This window comes from Aedes albopictus, chromosome 1 (assembly GCF_035046485.1).
Source record: "Aedes albopictus strain Foshan chromosome 1, AalbF5, whole genome shotgun sequence".
Classification (NCBI taxonomy): Eukaryota; Metazoa; Arthropoda; class Insecta; order Diptera; family Culicidae; genus Aedes; species Aedes albopictus.
This window is the reverse complement of record NC_085136.1, coordinates 5501802-5529553: the sequence shown is the minus strand read 5'-3', so window position 1 is coordinate 5529553 and position 27752 is coordinate 5501802. Positions and strand designations below refer to the sequence as shown.

The window sequence follows — 27752 nt, the reverse complement described above, 5'->3', positions numbered from 1 at the left end:
TTTTTTCACCGTGTATGTCAGATAGGAACATTTTTGAATTCCCAGTGCGAAAAATATCGAGCTCCGTCACACAAGGTTGACCTCAAGTGTCAAAGTAGAATTATTTACCATTTTACTTATTTCGAATTTTCTCATTATTCCTTAGTTTTTCAAGTTCGAGTAAAGTACAATTCCGATTAGAATACCATGCTTGATCGTATTATTCAATATAAGCGAGATTTCGTCTTTAATTTTAGTACCCTATTACAGTGATGCCCATCGAATAGTGTAACCACAGGGCCCATATAGCCGAGGCGGTAAACGCACGGGTATTCAGCATGACCATGCTGAGGGTGACGGGTTCGATTCCCGGTCGGTCCAGGATCTTTTCGTAAAGGAAATTTCCTTGACTTCCTTGGGCATAGAGTATCTTCGTGCCTGCGACACGATATACACATGCAAAATGGTCATTGGCAGAGGAAGCTCTCAGTTAATAACTGTGGAAGTGCTCATAGAACACTAAGCTGAGAAGCAGGCTTTGTCCCAATGAGGACGTTACGCCAAGAAGAGAGAGAGAGAGAACCACAGACAAACAGACGTCTCACTCTACTCACTTCTCATCGTTACCCTTTTTAACGGTTAGTTCAAATATTTTGTAGTTCGCAAATCGCTCGGTTACGGCGCTCGTTTTTGCTCCTGTTTGGCGCCGTTTTTGCTCCTGTTTGACGTTTGCTTACTATTGCCACCTACTGAGTAGTTTGCGTAACACAGCCTGGTCAGCATTGGGCGATTATGTTTTCGTGACGATGGTTTTTATCGCAATTTGTTCCAAGTGATACGTCTGTTTGTCTGTGGTGTAACCATCATGATCAAAAAATTTCATTCTGGATAAAAAACGATAACTAATTAATGAGGCGTCCGATTTGAATGAGGTCTTCAATAAAATTGTAACTGATATAGTAGCCTAGGATTACCAAGGGTCAACTAACACTCTAGGGCACACTAGGCGAAATGCTACGGTCAATAGGACAGATCGGTGTAGTACTAGATTTGTAGTAATGAGCTGAATTTTTGTATGGTGAGAAGGTCAATTTTCCGTTTCTGCAAAGAAATGGTGCAAAAAGCGAGGGTATTATGATTCCTTGCCTAATTTGATGCTGTTTGAGCAAAATTTTGTGCAGCAGTGTTGTTTTTTTTTCATTTCTTGCAACATAAACAACATAGTTATCCAAAGTTTTGCTCAAACAGCATCAAACTAGGCAAGGAATCATAATACCCACGCTTTTTGCACAATTTCTTTACAGAAACGGAGAATTGACCTTCTCACCATACAAAAATTCAGCTCATTACTACAAATCTAGTACTACACCGAACGTGCCCCATTGAATGGAAAACGTCGTATTCCCATAGTAATTCCCATGCAAACTTTGAAGGGCTTGTGCACTCTCAATTTTCAACCAAATCAGCTCAATTTTTGGCTTAGAATCTGATTACGTATCGAATTACCGGTGTGGAGCAAAAACAATTTTTTTAACAACGCTAGCAGGACCTTGAGAAGATCGCTTACCTTCGTGCTGCCGGATTTGGACGGTAACCTCTAATGCTTCGCCTCGATGCAAGGGATAAAGGGCGACAACGTCCCGCTTGAGATGTCCATGCCGTCCACCATACCAGGTAATCGCTTCAGGCTGTCCACATTAAGGTGCCCCAGTCGCCGATGCCAAATCTACAGACTGGTGGCTGGACGTGCCACACACGCACTCGGATGCCCAACCTGGTTCAGATGGTTGAAGCCAAAAAGAAGGCCGCGACCACACCCGATTACCAAGAGAATTGTATGCAATAGAAATGAGATTTACTGCGAGGTCTGCAACACAAATTACGTTAGAGATATCTAGACTACACGAATAAAAATTTCCATATTGAATGTATAAGAAAATGTTATACATTTTTGCCATTTCGTTTTTCTTTTAAAACTTATTTGAGAGTGTAATATAAATCATAACACTCGATGAATAAAAAGTATAAGTTTGACTTATGAATACCATACCTTATTTGTAATGAATGATATTAGACGTGTTATAGTATGTATTGGTAAAACCAAATAAATGCTATAATCGTATATTTTGATATAGATTCTGAATATTTTGCTGTTTTTTTATTAGTTTTTAAAATAAAAATAACAAAGTTTTGAGCCCTATTAACACATTACTGTTTTATTTGATATTTTATTTGGCGCTAACATATCGCATTTGGAAAGAAAGTTCCGGCAAAGCATTATGATCTCGATTGCGATTTTATATCAGGGCCTTCTGAGGACCGTGTAGGCGATGATACTGGAGATCTCGTTACCACCCGAGTTACCACCGTTTCTCCGGTTTTCGTACGGATCGAGGGGTTGAAGTGGCTGCACCTTGCCTACTAATGGTTCCCGACTGTTGAAGTTTTTGGAGACGGTGTTCCAGTCGAATAATGAGATACCAACGATGAATTGCGTCGATAACGTGGTTAGGCGGTGACTGTTCCGGGAGTTGAAGAACGATTCGGTGTCCATCATGGTGCTACTGATGCTGCTCCTATTCACCAACATTTGGTTTTGCTGGATATGGTGCAGATATCCAATACTGCTGGGCGGGCGCGACAGGCAGCCAGTGGTCATGATGAGGCTCTGGAAACGATGATTTCGCTGTTCCGGACAGTGTCCATTGCTATTTTTCGGAATGCTCTGTCAAATAGGAAAGTTTTATGCGCTATAGCATAGACGTAAAGATAATTTAATGATTATACATACCGTGATTTTCAACTGGTTTTATGCAGAGGTTTGCAAAATAAAAATTGGTACCAAAATGGCTTCCTCCTTCCTCCGTTGATGACGGCACCGTTTGTTTGTAGTGGTTCAAGTTTTCAAAACCAAACTGTAGTAGTGTCTTTAGCTAACCTAGTGTAATACCTGCTTCAGAGATACCTTGCTCTAGAACAACCATATTATGTACTGTGGGTATAAACTATGTATATGGGATGGGAGGAACGAGGAGAGAGAATAAAAGGAGGACATTGTTATTCTGACTAGTAGCCATACCTCACGTGTTTTATTCGGACTACCGAAAATAGTACACAAACCTTACAAAATATATTAGGAGAATGTTATACTATTCAGCCATAACACAAAACTTATACATGTTATAAGTCAATGTTATGGCTAATAATAAGTTTTTGTATGAACATAATTAGTTGATGTAATGAAATTAATTACAGCGTAACTAATAACGAATATTAATTGATCTTTATAAAAAATATCATTGAATTTATTTTCGTGTACAGCATCACCTTCCACATCAGCATTCAGCTCGACGTTCTCCGTAGCTACAACCGGTATCTCGAAAGCATCTGCCACAAGGATGAACTGTGACACCTCGTTTCTGCACATGTGGTCTCCGGCTCCAGAGTCCAATATCCATTCGTCCAGGGAGTTCCGCTTCTTAAACGTTAAGAAAGCTAATTTTGATCGTCGACTTCTGTGGACACTCGGCCGCGTAGTACCCAAGCTTCTCGTACTGTAATGGCCGACTTGTCTTTCTTCATGCGTCGTCACTTCCTGGAGAAGGAGAATATTCGACTTCACCCGGTTAGCTGTTCATTTGATGATACCTGATGCATCCATCCCCGTGACCGTCGGCAAGAACTGTCTTCGAGCTTCAACCGCATCAACTTCCGCAGCAGACTAATCTTCCGATGTTTCCCGCGGTTCTGGAAGGCGGTTCGAAGGCTCTGCCAAGCTTTTTTGGCTGTTCGGGCATTTTGAACTAGACTACCGTGTGCGCACCTAATTTTGCGCAGGTCCAAACTTTGCGCATTCTTGTAAAATAACGAAAAAAATAACTAAATGTCAACATATTCACTAGTTTAATCATTGCACTAGTGTTGCTGCTGGGAACACTGGTCCATTGCTTCCGTTGGTGGTGCAACCGAAGCTGAACCACCCGTTTGATCTGTCAGCGCGAGATGACTGGCAAGAATGAGATAGATCGAAGACAGCCTAATGAGCGAACGTTCCTATACCGCTAAAAGTGTCGAGATAAAGTTAAAGTTATTAAATTACCTTTGTTAATTGGAAAATCCTAGTTGAATTTGCTACTACTAGTTTACAAAAGTTAGTGTAGAATTTATTAAAACCTATCTAGAATTTGAAACCTAATTAAAATTGAATTCTTACAGTTCCCAAAAGAGGTTAGAAGTCCTAAAGCCTAAGATCTAATATCGTGCAATTAAAATCACTATTAATCACGAAGTAAGAGGTAGTTGTCATGCATTAGGACAGCCAAGTAATTAAAGTTTCAATTACAGTTCGAACTTAGCTTAGTTGCGTTGGGAGTGCAGTTTAGAGTTAGATCTAAAGTGATTGGAACACCGAAAGTGTAAGATGCGTATGTTACATGAACTGTGAATCAAAACTAATAAATGATTATTTTTTTGTAGTTTAAAGCTACACTACACCAGACTCAGTTGGTGCTGCTACAAACCCGGTGAGGAATTTCTTTCTGCCCCCCGCAACAACTAGCATTGTGTAAACATAAAAATAATTTCACAAATATTTAGTCGCCATAAAATCTTTGTTTATGTTGAATAATAAACAAAAAATACACAAAAACGTCAAAATTTGCCTCGCCTTAACACGGTTGCCAAGAAGTAACTCTACTAAAATCCAACATTTTCCTCGATAAAACTGTGCAACAATGATTAATTTTGCAGTTAATTGACAAAACAGGTGATATTCTAGTAATATCAATCACAGTTCGCAATATTTTTTTTCTATTTAATTAGTAAATAGTGGTGCGCAATGTTTGGAACCATTATTTGCACTGTGTTCCTAATTTTTGCGCACTTTCAGTAAATGCATGTTGAACGTGAATACATGACTTATGAACCATTTGAATATTATGTAACACTAGTAGTGCCAATTTCAGGCCTGCCTCTCCATGTAGCCTGTACCATGTAGCAGATTTTGTATAGAAATTAGTAGAAAATTGTATGAATCGAAGCACTACGGCAGGCACTCTCCGTCTGTCTGTATGTGATGTGATTTATGAACAGTCCTTCATTTGGCTTATCCGGCGGTCAATGTTAGGGACGATTCAAATATGACGTCCGCCATTTTTCAGAATTTTAGAACCCCTCCTCCCCCGGGCCACCCCGTCACGCCTCATAGTATACCTAATACATGTCATATCACACTTTTTCAGATAACCCCTACCCCTTCCCCCCAAAAATGGACGTCATATTTAAATGACCCCTTATTGTTCCTATCCGTAACGGTCACTTTATATATCAGGAAGCTTTTACCTTTGATCTTTAGCCACTGGAAAACCCCTCATGAAGTTTGGATTGTTCTCACGGTAGGTGCCTAGTACGAACCGCAGACGAATTCAAGAGCTCCGGAAGCCTCCGTTCCCCCTCCCTCGTAGGACAAAGTATTTCAACAAAGATCCATTAAGGTCACACTACCTGATCTGAATAACTTTACTTTAATGGGATAACATTAAATAATAGTATTTTCAAAGACAATTTTTAGCAATTCATAGCATGCGCAAAGTTAGGCACTCCATGCGCAAAGTTAGGAACAAGGCAATGAAATAGTTTTTCTATTTTAACTATTTTTTTGGTTAATATTATGATTTTTTTATATTGCAGATTCAAAGAAGGATCATTGGTCTATCGTATGAGCATGTTGTTCACGATATATTTTGTTTGTTTGTATTTCTTATAACGACTAGAAATTTGATTTTTCTTAACTGCGCAAAGTTTGGTGCATACACGGTATAATCGTACCTCTCGATACTGCGGCAAATTGTCGCTAACCCGACGTCTCCACTAGACAGAAATGTCTTGCCATTTTGCTGGACAGATGTCCCAAGTAACCAGTAAGCCGTAAAAATTGGCATCAAGTCGGTTCTATAGTCGATAATAGAACAGGGCTAACAGAGCTAGAAGAAATTATATCCTCCAACAGAGCTGCTCCAAAGCCACATTTGGCGAATTATTCGGTTGATATACGGCCAACTCTAATCATTCGTACCGAGTCTCTGACAAGAAATCTGTCAAAACTGGAACAAGGAAAAACAAAATAAAAAATGAAGTTTTTCTCCTGTCCTTTTCATGCGTCTTACGTGTTTCAGTTCAATTGATTTTTTTGCTGCTCGATCCAGATTCCAGTCAAGGATCTCGAGGGTTCCTCTTCAAAACTCGGTTCTCGTCATGCTTGCCATCTGCTCCACCAAAATACCATGGTATTGGCTCGCAAAATACTATACTTAAACTATACCGAAGTTGAATGTTGATGCATCAAGTAGGAACAGTTCCACTCGAAAGGTCGATGATAGCAAAAAAAAAAAATAAAAAAAAATAGTCAATCATTGGTATTGGAGGAGGAGAGAATCAAGGTGGCATGCATTATTTATTGGCACAGATTCAGAAACATTAAGGGAATCCCCGGGAATCCATGACGATACCAGAAAAATAAAAATCATTGGTAAACTCCTAGCTGTTAGTTAGAAGCTCGAAACTTATACCACCTGTAATGCAGGAAACATCCACGGCACTGCAGCTCTTTCCAGTTCAGTTTCAGATTGCTGGAAGCTCGTTATACTTGAGACAGATATCATGGAGGAGAAAATCCTCGGTGAAACTCCTTGTCATTTAATCAATTTGATGCTGCAACCAGCTAGAAACACAATTTCCGCTGAGTTTTACTCCCATTCTTCGCCTTTTATTTTGTTTTGTTCAGAATCTATTTTGATTGACATAAATTTCATGCACGACAAGCCGTCCAACAGCACTGACAGTCGTCTTATTCGACTTATAGGCACAGGGCCTGCAAGCCCTACAAGATAACGTTATACACCTATATACGGCCTACTTTATTGCTCATGGTTTGCAGGGCCTATAAGCATTTGAAAACCTTGTGCAGAGCTTTTTGACACTGAAAAGTTGCTAGATGACCTTTCAAGTGTTTACAACAGTGCTTAGTGGTTACCTGGGAGGAATAAGGGATGGGTTAGGGAAAGGGAAGGTAAGGAAATAGGGTCGATATAATCGCATAAGCGTACCACAACGGGTTCAAACAGCGCCCTGAAAAGGGCACTGTAGAAAACGCATAAAGCGTAAAGTAAGCCTATAGCTACTTGCCACAACGGGTTCAGAACAACAGAACATCCTGAAGATTCAGGCTTCTTAGGTCAGTCTCACTTAATCAAGTGTTTACCGAGTACTCGGAAACGCAGTTGCGTAAAAACTGGGTAGTTACATATCAAATGATTCAAAGTTCCACTGTCGGATTCTCAGCTAAGATATACAAATGAAGCAGCCTGTTGAGGCTTGTGATGGACAAAATCATAAGTAGGAAAACCACATTGAGTTATCTCAATTGCGTTTCTGCTACGAGATTCCTCAAAAGTCACAGCAAGACTCCCGCATGGGGGCATCCACAAACACTCAATTTCCTAATCGCTGCTTGACGTAATGCCGAGAAGAGATGTTGGTTTTTGAGCATTTGGTAAATCCAATTGGAAATTATTGAAAGATAAATAGGACAATCCATGCGGCTTCCAATATGGAATCGAAAGGTTCGTGTTCAAAAGTATCCTGGAAATCCGAGAAAACACCCAAACAAAATTATTTTTGAATGAATGCGTTTCCGATATCGTAAACAACATTGTGTAAACAAATCACAGTGGACTTTCCATTTTGGTAAGCATATTGGTTCCCATGAAAAGGCATGTTTGCTAGAAAAACATCACGGGTGTGATGCTCGACAAAGCGTGCTAATCATTTCAAAAGAAAGAGGTCAAATTGATAGATTTGATCTTCATACGAAGACATTATCCACTTACAGAATAAACTTGACAGTATAATCCCACCAAGATTTGGGAATGGCAAGGCTGCAAACAAGTAGTTTTATCAAAACATTTTGGGGCTCGAGGCACGACACGCATGACTGTCATTTCAATTTTACTGAAAGTAGCAAACATCGGGTCAAACGCAAAATGCGAAACCATATTGGTGTTAATTAAAACATTACATCTACATAGAAATCCTCCCTACGAAAGTAAGGTTCTTGGACCAAAGCTGTTCTTTTATGCTGAAGATTGATCTGAGCTGTCATAACCATAGCCACTACCCAAACTAGGCACGATCAAACTCTTACAATCACAACACAAGAAAAAAGAGCGGCAATAAAAACCAATTCGGTATCGATTGAAGAGCGCCAGAGACGAACATACACAGAGGATACTGTGAAGAACGCATAATGCGAAGAGCCATATAGGTTATAATTAAAACTAATAAACAACATACTAATAATCCCACCCTTATTGAGCCTCGCAGTTGAGGCTTAAGAAGGATAGCAGATTATCTCGGAGAAACACAAGGTCAACTGCACCATTGCTCCGGTTAGCGCAGTAAGGGCAGAATACTGTGGAGGGCGCCCTAGTACTCCACAGGCTCCGTTTGTAGTTAGGTTTTTATTAGACCCCCCTAACCATTCATTCTTTGGCACGGTAAGCATAAAGCCGCATCCAGGATCTAGCCCTAGCGACGAACAAGCTTGTCCTGTCACGTGATGCCAGGTTTATCCCAGCTGGACAAATTGGCGAAACCAAAAATCGAGAAGGAACTGTCGTGTATTATCCGTTCAAACCCGTAATGAGCTGCCTGAAGTAGTCGCCGTTGATGCAATTGAGGAGCCTGAGAACGAGAAGTTCGCACCGATAGGCGTTGGTGAATCTTCCGAGGAAAGCGATTTCGAAGGGGTCGACGAGACAACGTTTTGTGGTGAGGACAACTACGATACTGCGGTTGAAGACGAAGTCGAGCATGTACGAAGATCCAAACGACCGAACATTGGTGTGCCACCGGTACGTTATGGAGAAGCTACCCGGTTGGCCTCAACCCAACAAGACGAACCCCGTATGTATAAGGAAGCTATACGATGCAGTCATGAAAGTAGAAAATGGAATAAAGCGATGGACGAAGAGTTTGCATCCCTCAAAGAGAACTCGACATGGGACATCGAAGAGAAACCTGCGAATCAGAAGCCAGTTGAATGCTAATTGATCTTCAAGAAGCATCTCGACGAATCAGGTCAAGTAATCCGTTACAAGGCGCGACTAGTACCACAGGACTATAATCAGTACAGCGTCGACTACGACGAGGTATTTGCGCCTGTGGCGAAATACAGTACGCTTCGCACCCTGTTGTCAATTGCTGTTCGTCGATCTCTGTATGTAAAGCACATTGATGTCATTTCGGTTGATTGATTTGTCTTTATTAAAGAGACTTTCAGCCCTTGGCTGTGTCATTTCGGCATATTTGCACGGAGATCATCTATATGAAGCAACCGAAGGGCGATAACACCGGATCTCAGGAGGAGGTATGCCTGTTGAAGCGTACCCTTTACGGGCTAGCGAAGCTAGCGGGACGCATCTGGAACCAGAAAATATCGGAACAACTGAAGCGGCTTGGATACGAACCATCCAGAACAGATCCTTGTCTCTACATCCGGAGTGATACCGAGGCTAGATAGTTGGATTAATATGCGCCATGGGGAAGTAACATTCCATCTGACACAGGTCCTTTCAGGCCATGATTGCTTCCGACAGTATCTACACCGTTTCGGGCATGCGGGTTCTCCCGAATGCCCTGTTTGAGCTGGTTTAGGGGAAACGGTGGAACACGTGTCCAGAGGATGTGTAGGGATGATTTTGGCTGGAACGCCGTTTCAACGGCTATTACCCACATCGTCTGGGAGCTACAGAGGAGGTGACGCGTGGACTCGGAGAATGGCTATAGCTATAGTTCAGATGCGGTACAAGAGGTGGTCCAGGGGTTCAGAGTCGGCTTCGTATTTCATACCGGTGCCCTGCGGTCGATATTGACCCTTACATCGATTAAGTGGCCGCGGAGAGGAAGTCCTGGTAGCGTTGCTGTCGTGGCGTCGGTCTACTGGGTTGGATTCGAGCCCGCGGTTGGGAAAGGGTCCCCGGTAAGGGCCGGGGCGGATGGAGACCCTGCTGTCAGCATCCTTCTGGTGCATCTGATAAGACCTGAAGGGTACTGATACCCTTTCTAATGGGCTGGTCAGATCGGGTTGCACGTGGGCATCAGTTCTTGATGTCTGCTAAGCAGTTAGGCGCGGCGGGGTTGACTTTGCCCGCCTTACGAGGACAAAGGGAGTGGTGAGGATCACTCGGGAAACTGGCTAAGCGCCAGCATGCTACTGTGATGGACTCTCCAAAGTCAGTTATCGATGTTCGTTGCTGGAAGCTACGCAGCTAACCTTGAGGGTGCGATGTGCACTAGCCCCTCTCTGAAGCAATACCTTCTTGGTGGTTCCGGAGAGACGTAGGGTTTGGCGACCATAGGAATGTGTTTAGTGGATCGAGGAGAGAGTAGTCCTGGCTTTTACTATTGTAGTAGAAGACGGCCTCAGCCCCACACTACCCTAACCTTCTTATTAGGATGTCTGTTGAGTAGATTCTCCCCCTATGGTTTAGAAGAAAAAAAAAATACATCCGGAGTGATGTCGTTCATTTTGCTGTATGTCGACGATATACTCGTGGCAAGTCCGGACATCGATGAGTATGAGCGGGTGTACCGTTACCTGTCGAAAGACTTCAAGCTTACGACCCTGGGGTCATCTCCAATTACCTGAGCATTCAAGTGGAGAGGACAAATTTCGGAAGTTTCCTTCTGAATAAATCGGCATACATTGGGCAGATTGCCGAGAAGTTTGGTGTAGACAAGGCGAAGTCTTCAAAATTCCCATGAACCCTGGATATCCAAAAGTACAGCAAAAGCAATGCCAAACGGCGAGTGCTACCAAAGCCTGGTTGGTGCTTTGATGTACCTTGCGGTATGCACCAGACCCGATATTGTGATTGCGGCATCCATCCAGGGGCACAAGGTCAGTCAACGCTCCTCTGAAGCGGATTAGATCGAAGCGAAGATTAAGGCTCAAAACATTCATATAGAACCCCCATACCCGTGTCGAAAATCAGAATTCTGAAAAAAAATGTCAAAAAATCTGGTAAAGCTTGCTTGAGCTTGAGCTTGATTGGCCGCCCGTAGAACCCAGTAATTGCCAGACCAGCTTGCTACTCTCACACAATGAACCAATAAGATAGCTGCCGTGGTCTAGTAGGCATCTTCAGTGTGTGTTGGTATTCTTCTCTGCTAGGCGACAATGGCGCCGGGTACGTCTATAGACACTATAGATTCCATAGACTCGCGGAGGCGAAGACAACTGTAGCCAAACGAACTGTCAGTTCGTGTAGCCAAACGAGCATGACGTCACGATTTCAATAGCAACAATGGATTGCGTGACGTCATATTCGCTCGGTACACTCTAAATTCACGGCAAAACACACTAAAATCGTATTGCTCAACCATGTCTCCGCGAGTCTATGGAATCTATAGTGTCTATAGGTACGTCAGGTTGCAGGTCAATGTGGGGAAGGGTAAGGAAGCAATAATTGCAATCGTTTGTATCCACATCAGACCAAATATACCTCTGCGTCTGCACAAATTCATGCGGATGTCGGAGTTTTGGTAGGATAAGGTTGGCAGAGGGTTCACACGTTGGTGCGTGGATGCCAGGATTAAAGTGATAGAATTGTTGTATGTATTTGTAAGGGAACGAAACCGCCCACTGCTATGAGCTTGCTGGACGGCTCGACGATCGAAGCACCCCTCGAAGAGAAGAAATAATATAAGTTGGCCACCCTGAATTCCGCCAACTTTGGTCATAAGTTTTCGCGAACGCGGGCGCAAAAGACGCCATTCTTTTGTAACTTTTTTTGAAATACACGAGTAAAACAACAAAAACTATTTTAATCCTTACATAAATGGTCCTTCGACGACGAATAAACGCGAATTGGATTACAGTTCATACGTAAAGGCTGAAAAATGAAGGTTTTTGCTGACGGCGGAGATGCAGCCGACAGGATTGACGCTGCAAAACCAGCCGATCTGGTTCTTCTGCATAAGATTTTGTTTTGCGAAGACACGACCCTCAATTGGATAAGGAGAAGAGTGCTGCGGTTCGGAGGCTTTGATTTCGAACGACAATCTCCTCATTTCGAGGTTAGGTTGCAAATAATCGAAAATGCAGAACCAGAATGTGTGAAGGCGACGTGTGAGATTTTGGACGTTCAAATCGGAGAGGCTGCTTGTTCGAAGCAAGCTGTTGCTGTAGCTATCATGGAACGACTGTTTACGATGGCCAATGAAGCGGACAATTGTGCTCATTCTGCGAATGGAGTGACGTGAGAAAAGTCGGAGTCGTATATCGAGGTGAGAAATCTCGACTCGAATGAGGTGACTCTCCATTTGATTTACACGACGAGTCACTTCATTCGAGAGTGGATTCCTCATCTCGATATACGACTCCGACTTTTCTCACGTCACTCCATTCGCAGAATGAGCACAAATGTTGCGGAACAGGTTCCGGCGCGAACGCTAACGCCAACGCCAATGTCATTGTTGGCACAAACTACAGAATACGGATTTTCTCTGCAATCTCAGCGACCGGGAGGACAGGTGAGAGGAAAACAAAAGGAAGACTCGATTGCAAAAAGTGTTGCCTCTTCAAAAAGCATTCAAGTGACAGTGATGAAAGCAAGACTGGAAGCGGAAAGAAAATTGGCAGAACTGGAAGAGCGAGAGGCAGTACAAAGAAGAGAGAGGCAGCGGAAGTTACTGAACGCTGAACTGGAGCTGAAAATCGCGGAAGCAGAACTGAACGAAGAACTGGCAGAGCAGCGGGCGTTAGAGCCATGTTGGCAAGTTCAAATGGCAGATCCTCTAGATCGTGTGCAACGGTGGGTACAAAACCTGCAATCTACTTCCTCTGGAGAACGAGCTAAGGAATCGACCGTGCAGCATCTCAACGCGCCACTATTCGAGCCGACCATGCAAAAGAAAGCAGCCGTACTGACTTCATCGAGCACGTCTGGTACAGCTTCCCACAGCCACGGCTTGCCGCAGCAAGATCGTGGAATGCAACTCGAGGACGTCAACACCGAAATGCTGCAAATAACGAAATCGATGCAACGTATGCTAGCAAGATCTACTGGAAACAACAATCTGCCGACCTTCGATGGAAATGTTCGTGAATGGCAGTTGTTCATTAACCAGTACCGCTTGTCCACAGAAGTGGGAGAATATTCCGGAATCGAAAACGTAGTGCGCCTGCCCAGGTAACCACTAAGCACTGTTGTAAACACTTGAAAGGTCATCTAGCAACTTTTCAGTGTCAAAAAGCTCTGCACAAGGTTTTCAAATGCTTATAGGCCCTGCAAACCATGAGCAATAAAGTAGGCCGTATATAGGTGTATAACGTTATCTTGTAGGGCTTGCAGGCCCTGTGCCTATAAGTCGAATAAGACGACTGTCAGTGCTGTTGGACGGCTTGTCGTGCATGAAATTTATGTCAATCAAAATAGATTCTGAACAAAACAAAATAAAAGGCGAAGAATGGGAGTAAAACTCAGCGGAAATTGTGTTTCTAGCTGGTTGCAGCATCAAATTGATTAAATGACAAGGAGTTTCACCGAGGATTTTCTCCTCCATGATATCTGTCTCAAGTATAACGAGCTTCCAGCAATCTGAAACTGAACTGGAAAGAGCTGCAGTGCCGTGGATGTTTCCTGCATTACAGGTGGTATAAGTTTCGAGCTTCTAACTAACAGCTAGGAGTTTACCAATGATTTTTATTTTTCTGGTATCGTCATGGATTCCCGGGGATTCCCTTAATGTTTCTGAATCTGTGCCAATAAATAATGCATGCCACCTTGATTCTCTCCTCCTCCAATACCAATGATTGACTATTTTTTTTTATTTTTTTTTTTTGCTATCATCGACCTTTCGAGTGGAACTGTTCCTACTTGATGCATCAACATTCAACTTCGGTATAGTTTAAGTATAGTATTTTGCGAGCCAATACCATGGTATTTTGGTGGAGCAGATGGCAAGCATGACGAGAACCGAGTTTTGAAGAGGAACCCTCGAGATCCTTGACTGGAATCTGGATCGAGCAGCAAAAAAATCAATTGAACTGAAACACGTAAGACGCATGAAAAGGACAGGAGAAAAACTTCATTTTTTATTTTGTTTTTCCTTGTTCCAGTTTTGACAGATTTCTTGTCAGAGACTCGGTACGAATGATTAGAGTTGGCCGTATATCAACCGAATAATTCGCCAAATGTGGCTTTGGAGCAGCTCTGTTGGAGGATATAATTTCTTCTAGCTCTGTTAGCCCTGTTCTATTATCGACTATAGAACCGACTTGATGCCAATTTTTACGGCTTACTGGTTACTTGGGTGAATAAGTGTCTTGTTGGAAAGGCCCGTGAAGCTGTTCAGCACATGCTCATGACGTCTGTCGACGGCGAGGAAATCATAAAGGCACTTGAACTACGCTTCGGAAGACCGGAATTGCTGCTTCGAGCTTTGATCAACGAAATCAAGTACCTTCCGGCGGTGTCTGACTGGTCAGCATTCATCGAATTCGACGGTGTTGTTCGTAACCTGGCCGCTGGAGTTAAAAGTTTGAAACAACATCTCTACAACCCGGAGCTTTTGGGGTTGCTACTACAAAAGCTGCCACAATATCAAGTCATGATGTGGGGTCGACATATTACGGAGCGCGGTATTGATGATCCAACTGTACTGGATTTTGCGGCGTGGATGGAGCAAACATCAAAATACGCTTCGTCTATCAATTGCACCCTGGCAGCCGGTGGATTTTTCGACGCACCGATCCAATATGGACAGTCAAACATAAGGACGGACACTCGAAAAGGCGAATTGAAAAAATGTGGCGTCTGCCACAAAGATGTTCATGACGTGACGATGTGTGAGATGTTCAAGTCCGCCGAACCGAAGCGAAGATTTCAAATAGCTATTGAATCGAAGCTATGCTTTTGTTGCTTGCGCACGCATAGCGGACGTTGCGACAGACGGCAACAATGTCCAGTTGAAGGATGCAGCCGGTACCACCATGCCCTGTTGCATAAAGGAGAAGCAACAGCACCTCTACCTGCACCGCAAAACAATCCCAGCGTCAACGTGATGAAGTACGATCATCGCATCCTTCCCCAAGCCCTGTTGAAGATACTAACAGTGAAGGTTCGTGGTCCCAAAGGTGTAATTGAGATTCCTGCCCTGATCGACGAGGGATCAAATTTGACGATTTTGGATGCTGGTGTTGCCAAAATCTTGGGTATATCTGGCAGCAACAAACGGCTTTGTTTCACTTTGATGAACGGAATGATGCAAGTGGATGAAACTTCAGAAGACGTTCAAATTGAAGTAGGCGAGAATCTAGCGGAAAAACGTTTCTACAATCTGGCAGGAGTTAGGACCGTCCGGAAGCTTAATTTGGCTGGTCAGCGAGTAAACGTTCCAGAGCTGGTGTCTCGTTATCCGTATGTGAACAGAGCTGATTTGAAGTGCTTGAATGGAGAATCACCTTTACTGCTGATTGGACAACCTCACATCAACGTTATCAAGACGACGGAAGTCTATCAATCTGATGCTACTGCCCCGGCTATTTCGAAGTGTTTCTTGGGATGGGTAGTCCATGGGCCAATGATGGTGAGTACTGGTGGAGATTGTCCAGGCACCGTGAATCTATGCTGTCAAGCTGAAGAAAATCTCCACGATCTGGTGACGTCGTACATTATGCTTGAAAACATGGGAGTGGTGATCAACAAACCAGATCGACAGCGTTCGGAGGATGACAGGCGCGCGTTGGCAATAATGGAACAATCTACACGTTTCGTTGATGGACAATTCGTTGTGAGTCTACCCTACAAGAGCTCTACTCCTTTCTCAGAAAGCAAAAAGATGGCATTGTCTCGTTTGAAGTGCACAGAGCGAAAAATTGCGAAGATGGGAATTGCTGATAAATATGCAGACATTATGCAAGACTATCTGGACAAGAAATACGCTGTTCCTGTTTCAGATGCAGAGCTTGAGTTGCCGAGGAGTAATATTTGGTATCTGCCACATTTCCCAGTTGAAAACGTGATGAAGCCGGGCAAAATCCGAATTGTGTTTGATGCAGCAGCGAAGTCAAATGGTATTTGTCTGAACGACATGCTCATCACCGGACCGGATCTACTCAAATCGTTGCAAGGAGTACTTCTACGGTTTCGCCGTAGAAAAATTGGATTTGTTGGGGACGTCAAAGAAATGTTCAACCGGATCTGGATCTCTGAAGCAGACAGCTGGTCACAGTGTTTCGTTTATCGCAGCAGTCCCAGAGACCCCGTACAAACTTATCGGATGAAAGCTATGATTTTTGGAGCGAATTCGTCCCCATTTATTGCTCACTATATAAAAAATCATAATGCACAACTTCATGCTGATGAGTATCCTGAAGCCAGCAATGCAATCGTGCACGATCATTATGTCGATGATTTTTTGGGAAGTGAAGACGACGTATTCAAGGCTGCAGAGCTTATCCAGGATGTCATCCAAGTCCACAAGGCTGGTGGATTCGAGATTCGCAATTTTCGATGTAGTTCTGAAGAAGTGTTGGACAGCATCCCACCTCACCTGAAAGCAGAAACGTGCAGTTCGGATATTAGTGATGGAGTACAGCGAGTTCTTGGGCTGCTATGGGATAGCGAAAAGGATTGTTTCACTTTCTCGACCAATTTCTGCAAAATTGATTCAGCTATACTCTCAGGCAAACGCGTACCAACGAAACGCGAAGTTTTGTCTGTAGTAATGTCAATTTTTGACCCACTTGGATTTGCCACTCCAATGACAATCGGAGGAAGGATCCTACTACAACAGATTTGGCGCAGTGGAATTGGATGGGATGACCAGCTGGAGGATGGTGCTAGGAAGAAGTGGTCGAAATGGTTGAGCAATCTTTCTGCAATAACAAATGTTCGCGTCCCTCGTTGTTACAACAGCAATCTCCGAACCAGCGACAAGACAGAACTTCACGTGTTTTGCGACGCCAGTACTATGGCAATGGCTGCAGTGGCGTACTTGAGAGTCGTCAAAGGTGAGCAGGTGGATGTTTCGTTTGTTGCTTCGAGAGGAAGGGTTGCTCCCGTACGCTTCATGTCAGTCCCTAAATTGGAGTTGCAGGCTGCGTTGCTGGGATATCGACTGTCCTTAATGGTGAAAAAAGAGATGGAAATAGACATACACAGTATTGTTTTCTGGACTGACAGTCGCACGGTTTTGTGTTGGCTGAAAACAAAGAAGGCGTTGAAGACATTCGTTGCTAACAAAGTAGGGGAAATATTGGAGCAATCATCCCCGGACGATTGGCATTATGTCTCCACACTGGATAACGTAGCTGACGAAGGGACAAGAGATACGGAAGAACTGGACATGTCTACGACTGGAAGGTGGTTCACCGGACCGGATATGTTGAAGCACAATGTCACAGATTGGTCAACGGTGGCTGGAAACGAGGATACATCCGAAGAAGCTGAAGATGAATGCTGTACAGAAACATTAGCAGTGAACACTGTGCTCGAATGTGATGCAGGGCTGCCTGATGTTAACCGGTTCAGTCAGTGGAGAAGATTGATTCGTTCGACAGCATTTGTACGCAAATTCATCGATATGTGCAGAGGCAAGATGAGTAACGGAAAAATTCAACCACGTGACGAACAGGCAGCGAATATGCTATGGGTGAAAACTGTGCAAAAGGATCAGTTTCCTGAAGAGTACGCTGTTTTGATGAACCATGGCAAGTTGAAAGCTGAAGCTAAGCTGAAAACGTTAGCACCTTTTTTGGACTGCGACGGGATAATGCGTGTCGGAGGAAGGCTGAACAAAGCAAATGTGGAACCAGCTGTGAAGAATCCAATCATACTTGGAGCATCAGGGAGATTTGTATCTCTACTAGTTCAAAGCTATCATCAACGGGCTCATCATCATGGACGTGAACTTGTGTTGAATGAAATCAGGCAAACCTACTGGATAATTGGCCTTCGAAGTTTGTTGCGGAAAATCATCTTCGGATGCCAGTATTGTCGTGTTACGAAGCCCAAACAGATCATACCAATCATGGGGCAGCTCCCGGAATGTCGTGTGGAAATGTATAAGCATCTTTTTACACACACCGGCATGGACTTTTTCGGGCCCTTCGAAGTTACGGTTGGACGGCGCAGAGAAAAGAGGTATGGAGTAGTCTTCATCTGCATGACGACACGAGCCGTCCACGTTGAGATGGCTCACTCATTGACAACAGATTCGTGTGTCATGTCAATCCGACGAATGATGGCGCGACGTAGAAAACCTGATTACATCTATTCTGATAATGGTACCAATCTACGGGGTGCTGATAGAGAATTGAAAGACGCGTTGAATCAGTTGAGCTTCGGAGATGTCGAACGAGAAGTGATGGAAAAAGGCATACAGTGGGTGTTTAATCCGCCAGCGGCGAGCCACATGGGGGGTTCATGGGAAAGGGTGATTAGAAGCATCAGAACATCGCTACGAGTAACGTTGAAAGAGCGAGCACCGAGGCAAGAAGTGCTGGAAACACTACTAATTGAAGCCGAACACCTCGTCAACAGTCGCCCATTAACCTATGTGTCTTCTGATATCAATGATTGTGAAGCCCTCACTGTGGAGTTTGGTATTTCACTAGGAAGGAATCACCCCTCACGTGCAGCACACACAACTTACCCAGGCTGACGTCGGTTCACAAGTGGCAAGAGTGAACGCGGTTGGGTGACGCCTGGAGTTGTTGCTACGCAAGCAGGGATGCTAACATTGTCTGCTTGACAGTTCGCATCACATTCAAATGCTCTATATCGCCTGCTGTGATCAATCTCCTTTCCACAGCTTTATGCAGTACATCTTATATCGCACATCCTCCTTCTACTCTAAAGAAGTTACACATTTTTAACAAAAAAAAAGAATTTCCGTATCTCAATTTGGAGTGTTTACTTACAACGATTTAACATATTGCGGAGATTCCACCTGTTTAGACTTCTGCGCGAAAATTAGTTGCGTGTGCCCACAGATATAAAACCAGACCGCGTCCTGGTGAATATTTTACGCTGTGTTGCTAGGTACACATTTGGTGATAGTTTTGCATTGTAAGCAAACATTTATAACGCACCTTCGCTGAAAATGAGCCTAATCATTTGCGTCGGAATCTATAAATCATCACAACGGGCAATAAGTTACGGTTATATTACATCATCGCATACGTTGCAATTGCTGCCATGAAGCTACCGAATACAGTTTCATTGTGAGGTACCATTCTGACTATGCTGCCGCTACTTTTTCAAAATAGCTCGAACATTTTAGTGCTTAATTGTGGGAGTGATTTTTTCCGACGAGCAATAGGAGCTTGCACAGTGACGTCATCATCTCTCTCTCTCTCTCTCTTTTTCTCGTTCGGGGTCGCTCGATACAGCCGTCCTTGCTCGCGAAATAATTTTGAGGGCAATGCTTACAAATTGTATCTCATTTCGTTAGTTATGTTGGTAATGCAAGCCTCTATACTTGTAGTATTTAAAAGAAATTACCGTTTTGGTACTGGGTGATCCAGAAAAAAAAATCTTATTCTTCGAGTCTTTATTTAATCTTATACCCAAATTTATCCCATTGCTCCGTTGTTCAAATTCGAGATATCTTATAAAATACATTATAGATAAAGTTTATTGCCTTGCCATTCATTGGAACACTAGTCACAGAAAACAAACTGCATGACCATAATCCTTCTTCTGGCCAGCCAACATTGACGACACTCTTTTTAGAAATAATATATTGTAACCATTCGATACCACATTTGCACGAATCAAAACTACGTGATTTTTCTAATATTTTTTTCGTACATTGCCAATGTTTATCTGCCATGACAAACAACACGATGCAAACTTCCGATCCGATATTTGCGCGAAGCAAAACAACGGGATCTTTCCAATTTAGCTTTTCGTCAGCGAAAATTGCCGGGACTCTCTCTTCACGACAAACAACACGCTGTAAGCTTCCGATCCGACATTTGCGCGAAGCAAAACAACAGGATCTTTCTAACCTAGCTTTTCGTAAGCGGACATTGCCGGGAGTCTTCCTCCACGACAAACAACACGCTGTAAGCTTCCGATCCGACATTTGCGCGAAGCAAAACAACAGGATCTTTCTAACCTAGCTTTTCGTAAGCGGACATTGCCGGGAGTCTTCCTCCACGACAAACAACACGCTGTAAGCTTCCGATCCGACATTTGCGCGAAGCAAAACAACAGGATCTTTCTAACCTAGCTTTTCGTAAGCGGACATTGCCGGGAGTCTTCCTCCACGACAAACAACACGCTGTAAGCTTCCGATCCGACATTTGCGCGAAGCAAAACAGGATCTTTCTAACCTAGCTTTTCGTAAGCGGACATTGCCGGGAGTCTTTCTCCACGACAAACAACACGCTGTAAGCACAAAACAAAACAATTCGATCACTCTAGAGCTGCTGGAATTTGTTCTTTTGTTGCACTTTCACACTCTTTCCCGTCAATAATTGCCCATGCACAAACAGTTTTCCGCACGCATGCTCCAGCGGGAGCTACGTCCCCGAAAAATATCACACCGAACTTCCACTTTTCTCATATGGGTTTTGTGTTTCCCTCACTTGTTCACTAATGCATGCACATTGAAGGGTGATTCCTCCCAGCAAAAATATAGGTTCCATTTCCTCAATTAAACGAAAAAACTGGCAGGAATTCGCCAATGTGGAGTTTGGTATTTCACTAGGAAGGAATCACCCCTCACGTGCAGCACACACAACTTACCCAGGCTGACGTCGGTTCACAAGTGGCAAGAGTGAACGCGGTTGGGTGACGCCTGGAGTTGTTGCTACGCAAGCAGGGATGCTAACATTGTCTGCTTGACAGTTCGCATCACATTCAAATGCTCTATATCGCCTGCTGTGATCAATCTCCTTTCCACAGCTTTATGCAGTACATCTTATATCGCACACTCACCCCAAATCATTTTTTGATTGGGGCATCAAGCAATGTCCAGTCACCAGGGGTTTTCAACCAGGGTGATCTTGACTGGGGAAAACAGTGGAGGAAGGCGCAAAAATTGATCGACAATTTTTGGAGGCGTTGGGTTAAAGAGTATATGCCGACTCTGCTTCCAAGACAAAAGTGGTGTCAATCCGTTGGAGAGATAGGAGAAGGTGATATCGTCTACGTGTCGGATATGATCAACGAACGTGGCAAGTGGCCCCTAGCTGTTGTGAAGAGATGCTGGACAGGCGATGACAACATAGTTAGAGTTGCAGAAGTCCGAACTCATTCGGGAACATACCGACGACCATGCACCAAGCTGAAGAAGATTTGTTTGGAAGGAGATATTCGTGATGACAAACCAGTGTCACACCAGGGGGCGCAATGTAAGGGAACGTAATCGCCCACTGCTATAAGCTTGTTGAATAACCTGAGGAACGGTGCATCCCTAGGAGAGAAGTAACAACACAAGTTGGCAACCCGAATTCCGCCAGCTTTGGACAGAAGTATTCGCGATCGCGGGCGCAAAAGACGCCATTGTTTTGTAACCATTTTTGAAATACACGAATAAAACGTAAAAACTAGTTTGATTGATACACAAGGGTCAACTAACACTCTAGGGCACACTAGGCGAAATGCTACGGTCAATTGAATGGAAAACGTCGTATTCCCATAGTAATTCCCATGCAAACTTTGAAGGGCTTGTGCACTCTCAATTTTCAACCAAATCAGCTCAATTTTTGGCTTAGAATCTGATTACGTATCGAATTACCGGTGTGGAGCAAAAACAATTTTTTTAACAACGCTAGCAGGACCTTGAGAAGATCGCTTACCTTCGTGCTGCCGGATTTGGACGGTAACCTCTAATGCTTCGCCTCGATGCAAGGGATAAAGGGCGACAACGTCCCGCTTGAGATGTCCATGCCGTCCACCATACCAGGTAATCGCTTCAGGCTGTCCACATTAAGGTGCCCCAGTCGCCGATGCCAAATCTACAGACTGGTGGCTGGACGTGCCACACACGCACTCGGATGCCCAACCTGGATCAGATGGTTGAAGCCAAAAAGAAGACCGCGACCACACCCGATTACCAAGAGAATTGTATGCAATAGAAATAAGATTTACTGCGAGGTCTGCAACACAGAGTACGTTTAGAGATATCTAGACTACAGCACTCACCTTCCACATCAGCATTCAGCTCGACGTTCTCCGTAGCTACAACCGGTATCTCGGAAGCATCTGCCACAAAGATGGACTGTGACACCTCGTTTCTGCACATGTGGTCTCCGGCTCCAGAGTCCAATATCCATTCGTCCAGGGAGTTCCGCTTCTTAAACGTTAAGAAAGCTAATTTTGATCGTCGACTTCTGTGGACACTCGGCCGCGTAGTACCCAAGCTTCTCGTACTGTAATGGCCGACTTGTCTTTCTTCATGCGTCGTCACTTCCTGGAGAAGGAGAATATTCGACTTCACCCGGTTAGCTGTTCATTTGATGATACCTGATGCATCCATCCCCGTGACCGTCGGCAAGAACTGTCTTCGAGCTTCAACCGCATCAACTACCGCAGCAGACTAATCTTCCGATGTTTCCCGCGGTTCTGGAAGGCGGTTCGAAGGCTCTGCCAAGCTTTTTTGGCTGTTCGGGCATTTTGAACTAGACTATAATCATACCTCTCGATACTGCGGCAAATTGTCGCTAAGGCATGGCCTGACAAATCGAAGGAGATCAGATGGGCCTCTATGCAAACGTCGGACAAAACCTCAAACGTTAACCAAAATAGCTGAAACTCACAGGTTAAGATGATGTTAGTATTTCTATCTATCTATTTCTGATAAGAAACTTTTCATATTTTTTATTTTACTATATTAGGGTGGTTAAAAATTTTGAAATCTGCTGATTATGGGAAGCATGAAGCAGTTCCAGAGGAGCGCAGTCGGTGTTGAGGGCAGGTACAAAGAAGCAAATCATTTGTCATCACTATCACAAGGCCGGACACAAGCAAAAGGACTGCCGTTTACTGATACAGCACCGGGAAAGAGAAACCCGGAAGAACGAACCAAAGCAGCAAGATAGGAGGACGAAAGCGAAGGTAATTCGTAGCAGCACTGAAGAGTACGCAATGCGTACTACGCATTCATAGTGAAGGTCAACTCGGATTCATGGGTGATTGATTCCGGAGTAACCTCACATATGGCGGTCAACAAGAAGTGCTTCGATCGAATTGCTGGACGAGACATCACCGATGACGTTGTGCTAGCAAACGGGATCAAGACGAAATTTGATGGCAGTTGGCGCTTGAGATCGGCTACAAAGAGTGGAGCAACGATCGTTTTCGACGAAGCCGGATGCCGCATTTCCAAGGGCAAGAACATGATGGCAGTTGGAAAGGTCTCCGGAGAATTGTGGAGTCAAGGCCGTCTGTGGATGTTGCTTGAAGTGCAAGTTCTCAAGGTAACCTTCCCCGAAGAGATCCGAGAAGAAGACGAAGCAACCTTTAGATTTAGTGCACACGGACCTGTGCGGACCAATGAACAATTTAACTCCAGGTGGGTGTCAGTATCCTATGGCTATAACGAACGATTTCACACGCTATTCAGTTGTGTATTTAATTTCTTCGACGCAAATCATCAAGCAGTGCGTGCAAGGGATGAAGACATCATTCGACAGACCACCGCCTCAGCAGAACGGAGTAGCTACAAGAAAGAACCGGTGCTGTTTCAAAAACGCCATTTCGAGTTGTGAACATCGAAGAAGCCAGACGTTAATCATCTGCGATTGTTCGGATTGCAGACCTACGTGTGAATCCCGAAGAAGAAGCGTTCCAAGCTGGACCCAAAATCTATGAAAATGACGTGTGTCGGTTACTCGCAACAGCATAAAGGCTACCGTATCCTGGATCTAGCCCTAGCGACGAACAAGCATGTCGTGTCACGTGCTACCAGGTTCATCCCAGCTGGAGAAATTGACAAAACCGAAAATCGTGAGGGAACTGTCGTGTATTATCCGTTCGAAATCGTTAGTCAGTAGCCTGAAGTAGCGATTTTGAAGGGTTCGGCGAGACAACGTTTTGTGGTGAGGACAACTACGATACTGCGGTGAAAGACGAAATCGAGGATGTACGAAGATCCAAACGACCGAACATTGGTGTGCCACCGGTATGGAGAAGCTACCCGGTTGGCCTCAACCCATCAAGACGAACGCCATACGTATAAGGAAGCTATGCGCAGTCCATGAAAGTCGAGAATGGAAGGAAGCGATGGACGAAACTTGGTAGCTTGGTAGCTCGGTGGGTATCTACAGGGTCGTTGAATGACTTTTTCCGCCATACATAGGATAACCAATAAAATTTGGGCCCCCATATATTTTGGACCCCTTACTTACCGGTCAGACTAAGGCCTGAGTGTCCTCTGCTATGCGTAGGAGTCGTCTCCATTCCAATCGGTCCATGGCTGTGTGTTTCCAGTTCCACACTCTGCGTAGGATCCGCAGATCATCCTCCACTTGGTCGACCCCCCTAGCTCGCTGCGCTCCACGTCTTCTTGTACCGGTCGGATGGCTCTCGAGAACCATTTTAGTCGGGTTGCTATCCGACATCCTGATGACGTGACCCGCCCACAGTAGCCTCCCGATTTTCGCGGTGTGGACGATTGTTGGCTCTCTCAGCAGCTGTTGCAGCTCGTGGTTCATTCGCCTTCTCCAAGTCCCGTCTTCCATCTGCACTCCGCCGTAGATGGTACGCAACGCCTTCCGTTCGAAAACTCCAATGGCTTGGTCTCCTGCACGACTACCGGTCTAATCAGTCTTTTGTAGATAGTGACCTTCGTGTGACGGCGAACTTTGTTCGATCGTAGAGTTCTGCAGAGTCCCAAGTAAGCTCAATTTCCTACCACAATGCGTCTCTGAATTTCTCTGCTGGTGTTGTTTTCGCCGGTCACCAGTGAGCCCAGTACACGAATTCTTCAACCGTCTCGATTTCATCACCGTCGCGTCGATATGAATTCGGGGTGGCGGGCGCTGTGATTCCTCCCTGGAGCCCTTTGCCATCATATACTTTGTCTTCGACACATTAATGACTAATCCGATTCGCCTGGCTTCATTATTTAGTCGGATGTACGTTTCCGCCATTGTCTCAAATTTGCGAGCTATAATATCAATATCTTTAGCGAAACCAAGCCGCTGAATGAACTACGTTAAAATCGTTCCACTCGTGTTTATCCCCGTCCTCCGCAAGTGATGTGTGGGCACGTTGTATTCGCGACATTTCTGCAACACCTGGCAGATGGCGAACATCTGGTCCGTTGTAGCGCATTCACCCATGAATCCAGCCCTGGATCGGTCCATATACTACGTAGACTCTGAGCAGAGATGCCAGATATACAGATTTTTCTGTATTATACAGATGTTTGACCTTCTATACAGACAAGATACAGAGTACAGAAAAATACAGATTTTTAAAATGTGATACAGATTTCTGCAAAAAAAAATTAAATGTGAAGTTATTTTCAATAAATTCAATAAATTATAAAATTTAATTGCTGCTTAAACTTTAAAGAATTTATGAAAATGTCTACATTTTCACATGTGTTTTAGAAAAATAAATACCAGTAAAAATTAAAAACCGTCAAAAAGTAGTACATTTTTATTAGATTCTTTTGAAATCTAGGACTCTCGGTGTCTACTACACCCTCAAATACAGCAATACAGAAAAATATATTGATACAGATTTTTGATAAAATAATCTAGCATCTCTGACTCTGAGGGGGAGAGGAAGGGTTCTAGCCAAAGTCTATGGTCCATATAAATTTCGAAAAGTTTGTATGAGCGATAGTCTACAAGGGGGGAAGGGGTGGGTTAGTTCTGAGATTGCCAAATTTGAGTCTACGTAGTTTAGGGACAGCGCCCTGATATTGCTTCTCAAACTCTCTTGCAATCGGTGATAGACGGCGGCATAAAATTTGAGAGAGTATCTTGTAGGCAGCGCTCAGTGTGAGCACTTTCAAGCGATCACTATTTCGAATGTCGCCTACAAAGTTCTATCCCAGTTCATCTTCCGTTGTTTGTCACCTAAAACGAATGAATTCGTGAGAAGCTATCAAGCCGGCTTCATCGACGGCCGGTCGACAATGGACCAGATCTTCACCGTACGGTAAATTCTCCAGAATACCAGGTCCCATCGTATCATCACCTGTTCATCGATTTCAAGGCGGCATACCGTATCGACAGCACAGAGCTATGAAAAATCAAGGACGAGAACAGCATTCTCGGGAAGCTTACCAGAAGAGCAAGGATGTACGGTGGGCAAAACAGTGTCAAGATTTCGGGTGAACTGTATAATACAGTGCGACAAGATGATGGACTTTCCTGCCTAAATACTATTCAACATTGCCCTGGCAAGTGTAATGCGACGAGAGCCCAACAACCGGGGTACGATCTTTACGAAATCCAGCCAATTTCTCTCTGTTTTGCGAATGACATGGATACCACCCAAGTAACCAGTAAGCCGTAAAAATTGGCATCAAGTCGGTTCTATAGTCGATAATAGAACAGGGCTAACAGAGCTAGAAGAAATTATATCCTCCAACAGAGCTGCTCCAAAGCCACATTTGGCGAATTATTCGGTTGATATACGGCCAACTCTAATCATTCGTACCGAGTCTCTGACAAGAAATCTGTCAAAACTGGAACAAGGAAAAACAAAATAAAAAATGAAGTTTTTCTCCTGTCCTTTTCATGCGTCTTACGTGTTTCAGTTCAATTGGTTTTTTTGCTGCTCGATCCAGATTCCAGTCAAGGATCTCGAGGGTTCCTCTTCAAAACTCGGTTCTCGTCATGCTTGCCATCTGCTCCACCAAAATACCATGGTATTGGCTCGCAAAATACCATACTTAAACTATACCGAAGTTGAATGTTGATGCATCAAGTAGGAACAGTTCCACTCGAAAGGTCGATGATGCTGTTAGTTAGAAGCTCGAAACTTATACCACCTGTAATGCAGGAAACATCCACGGCACTGCAGCTCTTTCCAGTTCAGTTTCAGATTGCTGGAAGCTCGTTATACTTGAGACAGATATCATGGAGGAGAAAATCCTCGGTGAAACTCCTTGTCATTTAATCAATTTGATGCTGCAACCAGCTAGAAACACAATTTCCGCTGAGTTTTACTCCCATTCTTCGCCTTTTATTTTGTTTTGTTCAGAATCTATTTTGATTGACATAAATTTCATGCACGACAAGCCGTCCAACAGCACTGACAGTCGTCTTATTCGACTTATAGGCACAGGGCCTGCAAGCCCTACAAGATAACGTTATACACCTATATACGGCCTACTTTATTGCTCATGGTTTGCAGGGCCTATAAGCATTTGAAAACCTTGTGCAGAGCTTTTTGACACTGAAAAGTTGCTAGATGACCTTTCAAGTGTTTACAACAGTGCTTAGTGGTTACCTGGGCAGGTCTCACCCAAGGTCCCACCGTATCATCATTTGTTCATCGATTTCAAGGCGTCATGCTGCAGTATCGATCGCACTTCGCACAGAGCTATGGAAAATCATGGACGAACACGGCTTTCGTGGGAAACTGACAACACTGATCAAAGAATTTTTCGAGTTTTGCGGAATTTTAAAGAAATTTCATGTGGAGAATATTGACAATGAGTAGTATTTTTGAGTGAGTTAACAAGCAGTAAAGCAGTCGCGTTCGGCATGATTCTGCTTATTAGTTGTGGAGTTG

At 44.0% G+C, this 27752-nt stretch overlaps 2 protein-coding genes and 1 long non-coding RNA gene across 3 annotated transcripts in view; all 3 read left to right on the top strand.

The window, feature by feature from the left end:
- Window positions 1–27752, top strand: part of LOC109405351 (solute carrier family 53 member 1-like) — a 553430-nt gene that overhangs the window by 327206 nt on the left and 198472 nt on the right. The gene's annotated exons all lie outside the window — the stretch shown is intronic.
- LOC134284313 (uncharacterized) lies at window positions 3656–4465 on the top strand. Its single transcript, XR_009995754.1, has 2 exons — window positions 3656–4129; window positions 4195–4465. It is a non-coding gene; the product is annotated as an uncharacterized LOC134284313 (long non-coding RNA).
- Window positions 14404–17962, top strand: LOC134288711 (uncharacterized). Its single transcript, XM_062854429.1, has 2 exons — window positions 14404–17859; window positions 17912–17962. Exons 1-2 carry the CDS (start codon window positions 14404–14406, stop codon window positions 17960–17962), a joined length of 3507 nt encoding a protein of 1168 aa, XP_062710413.1.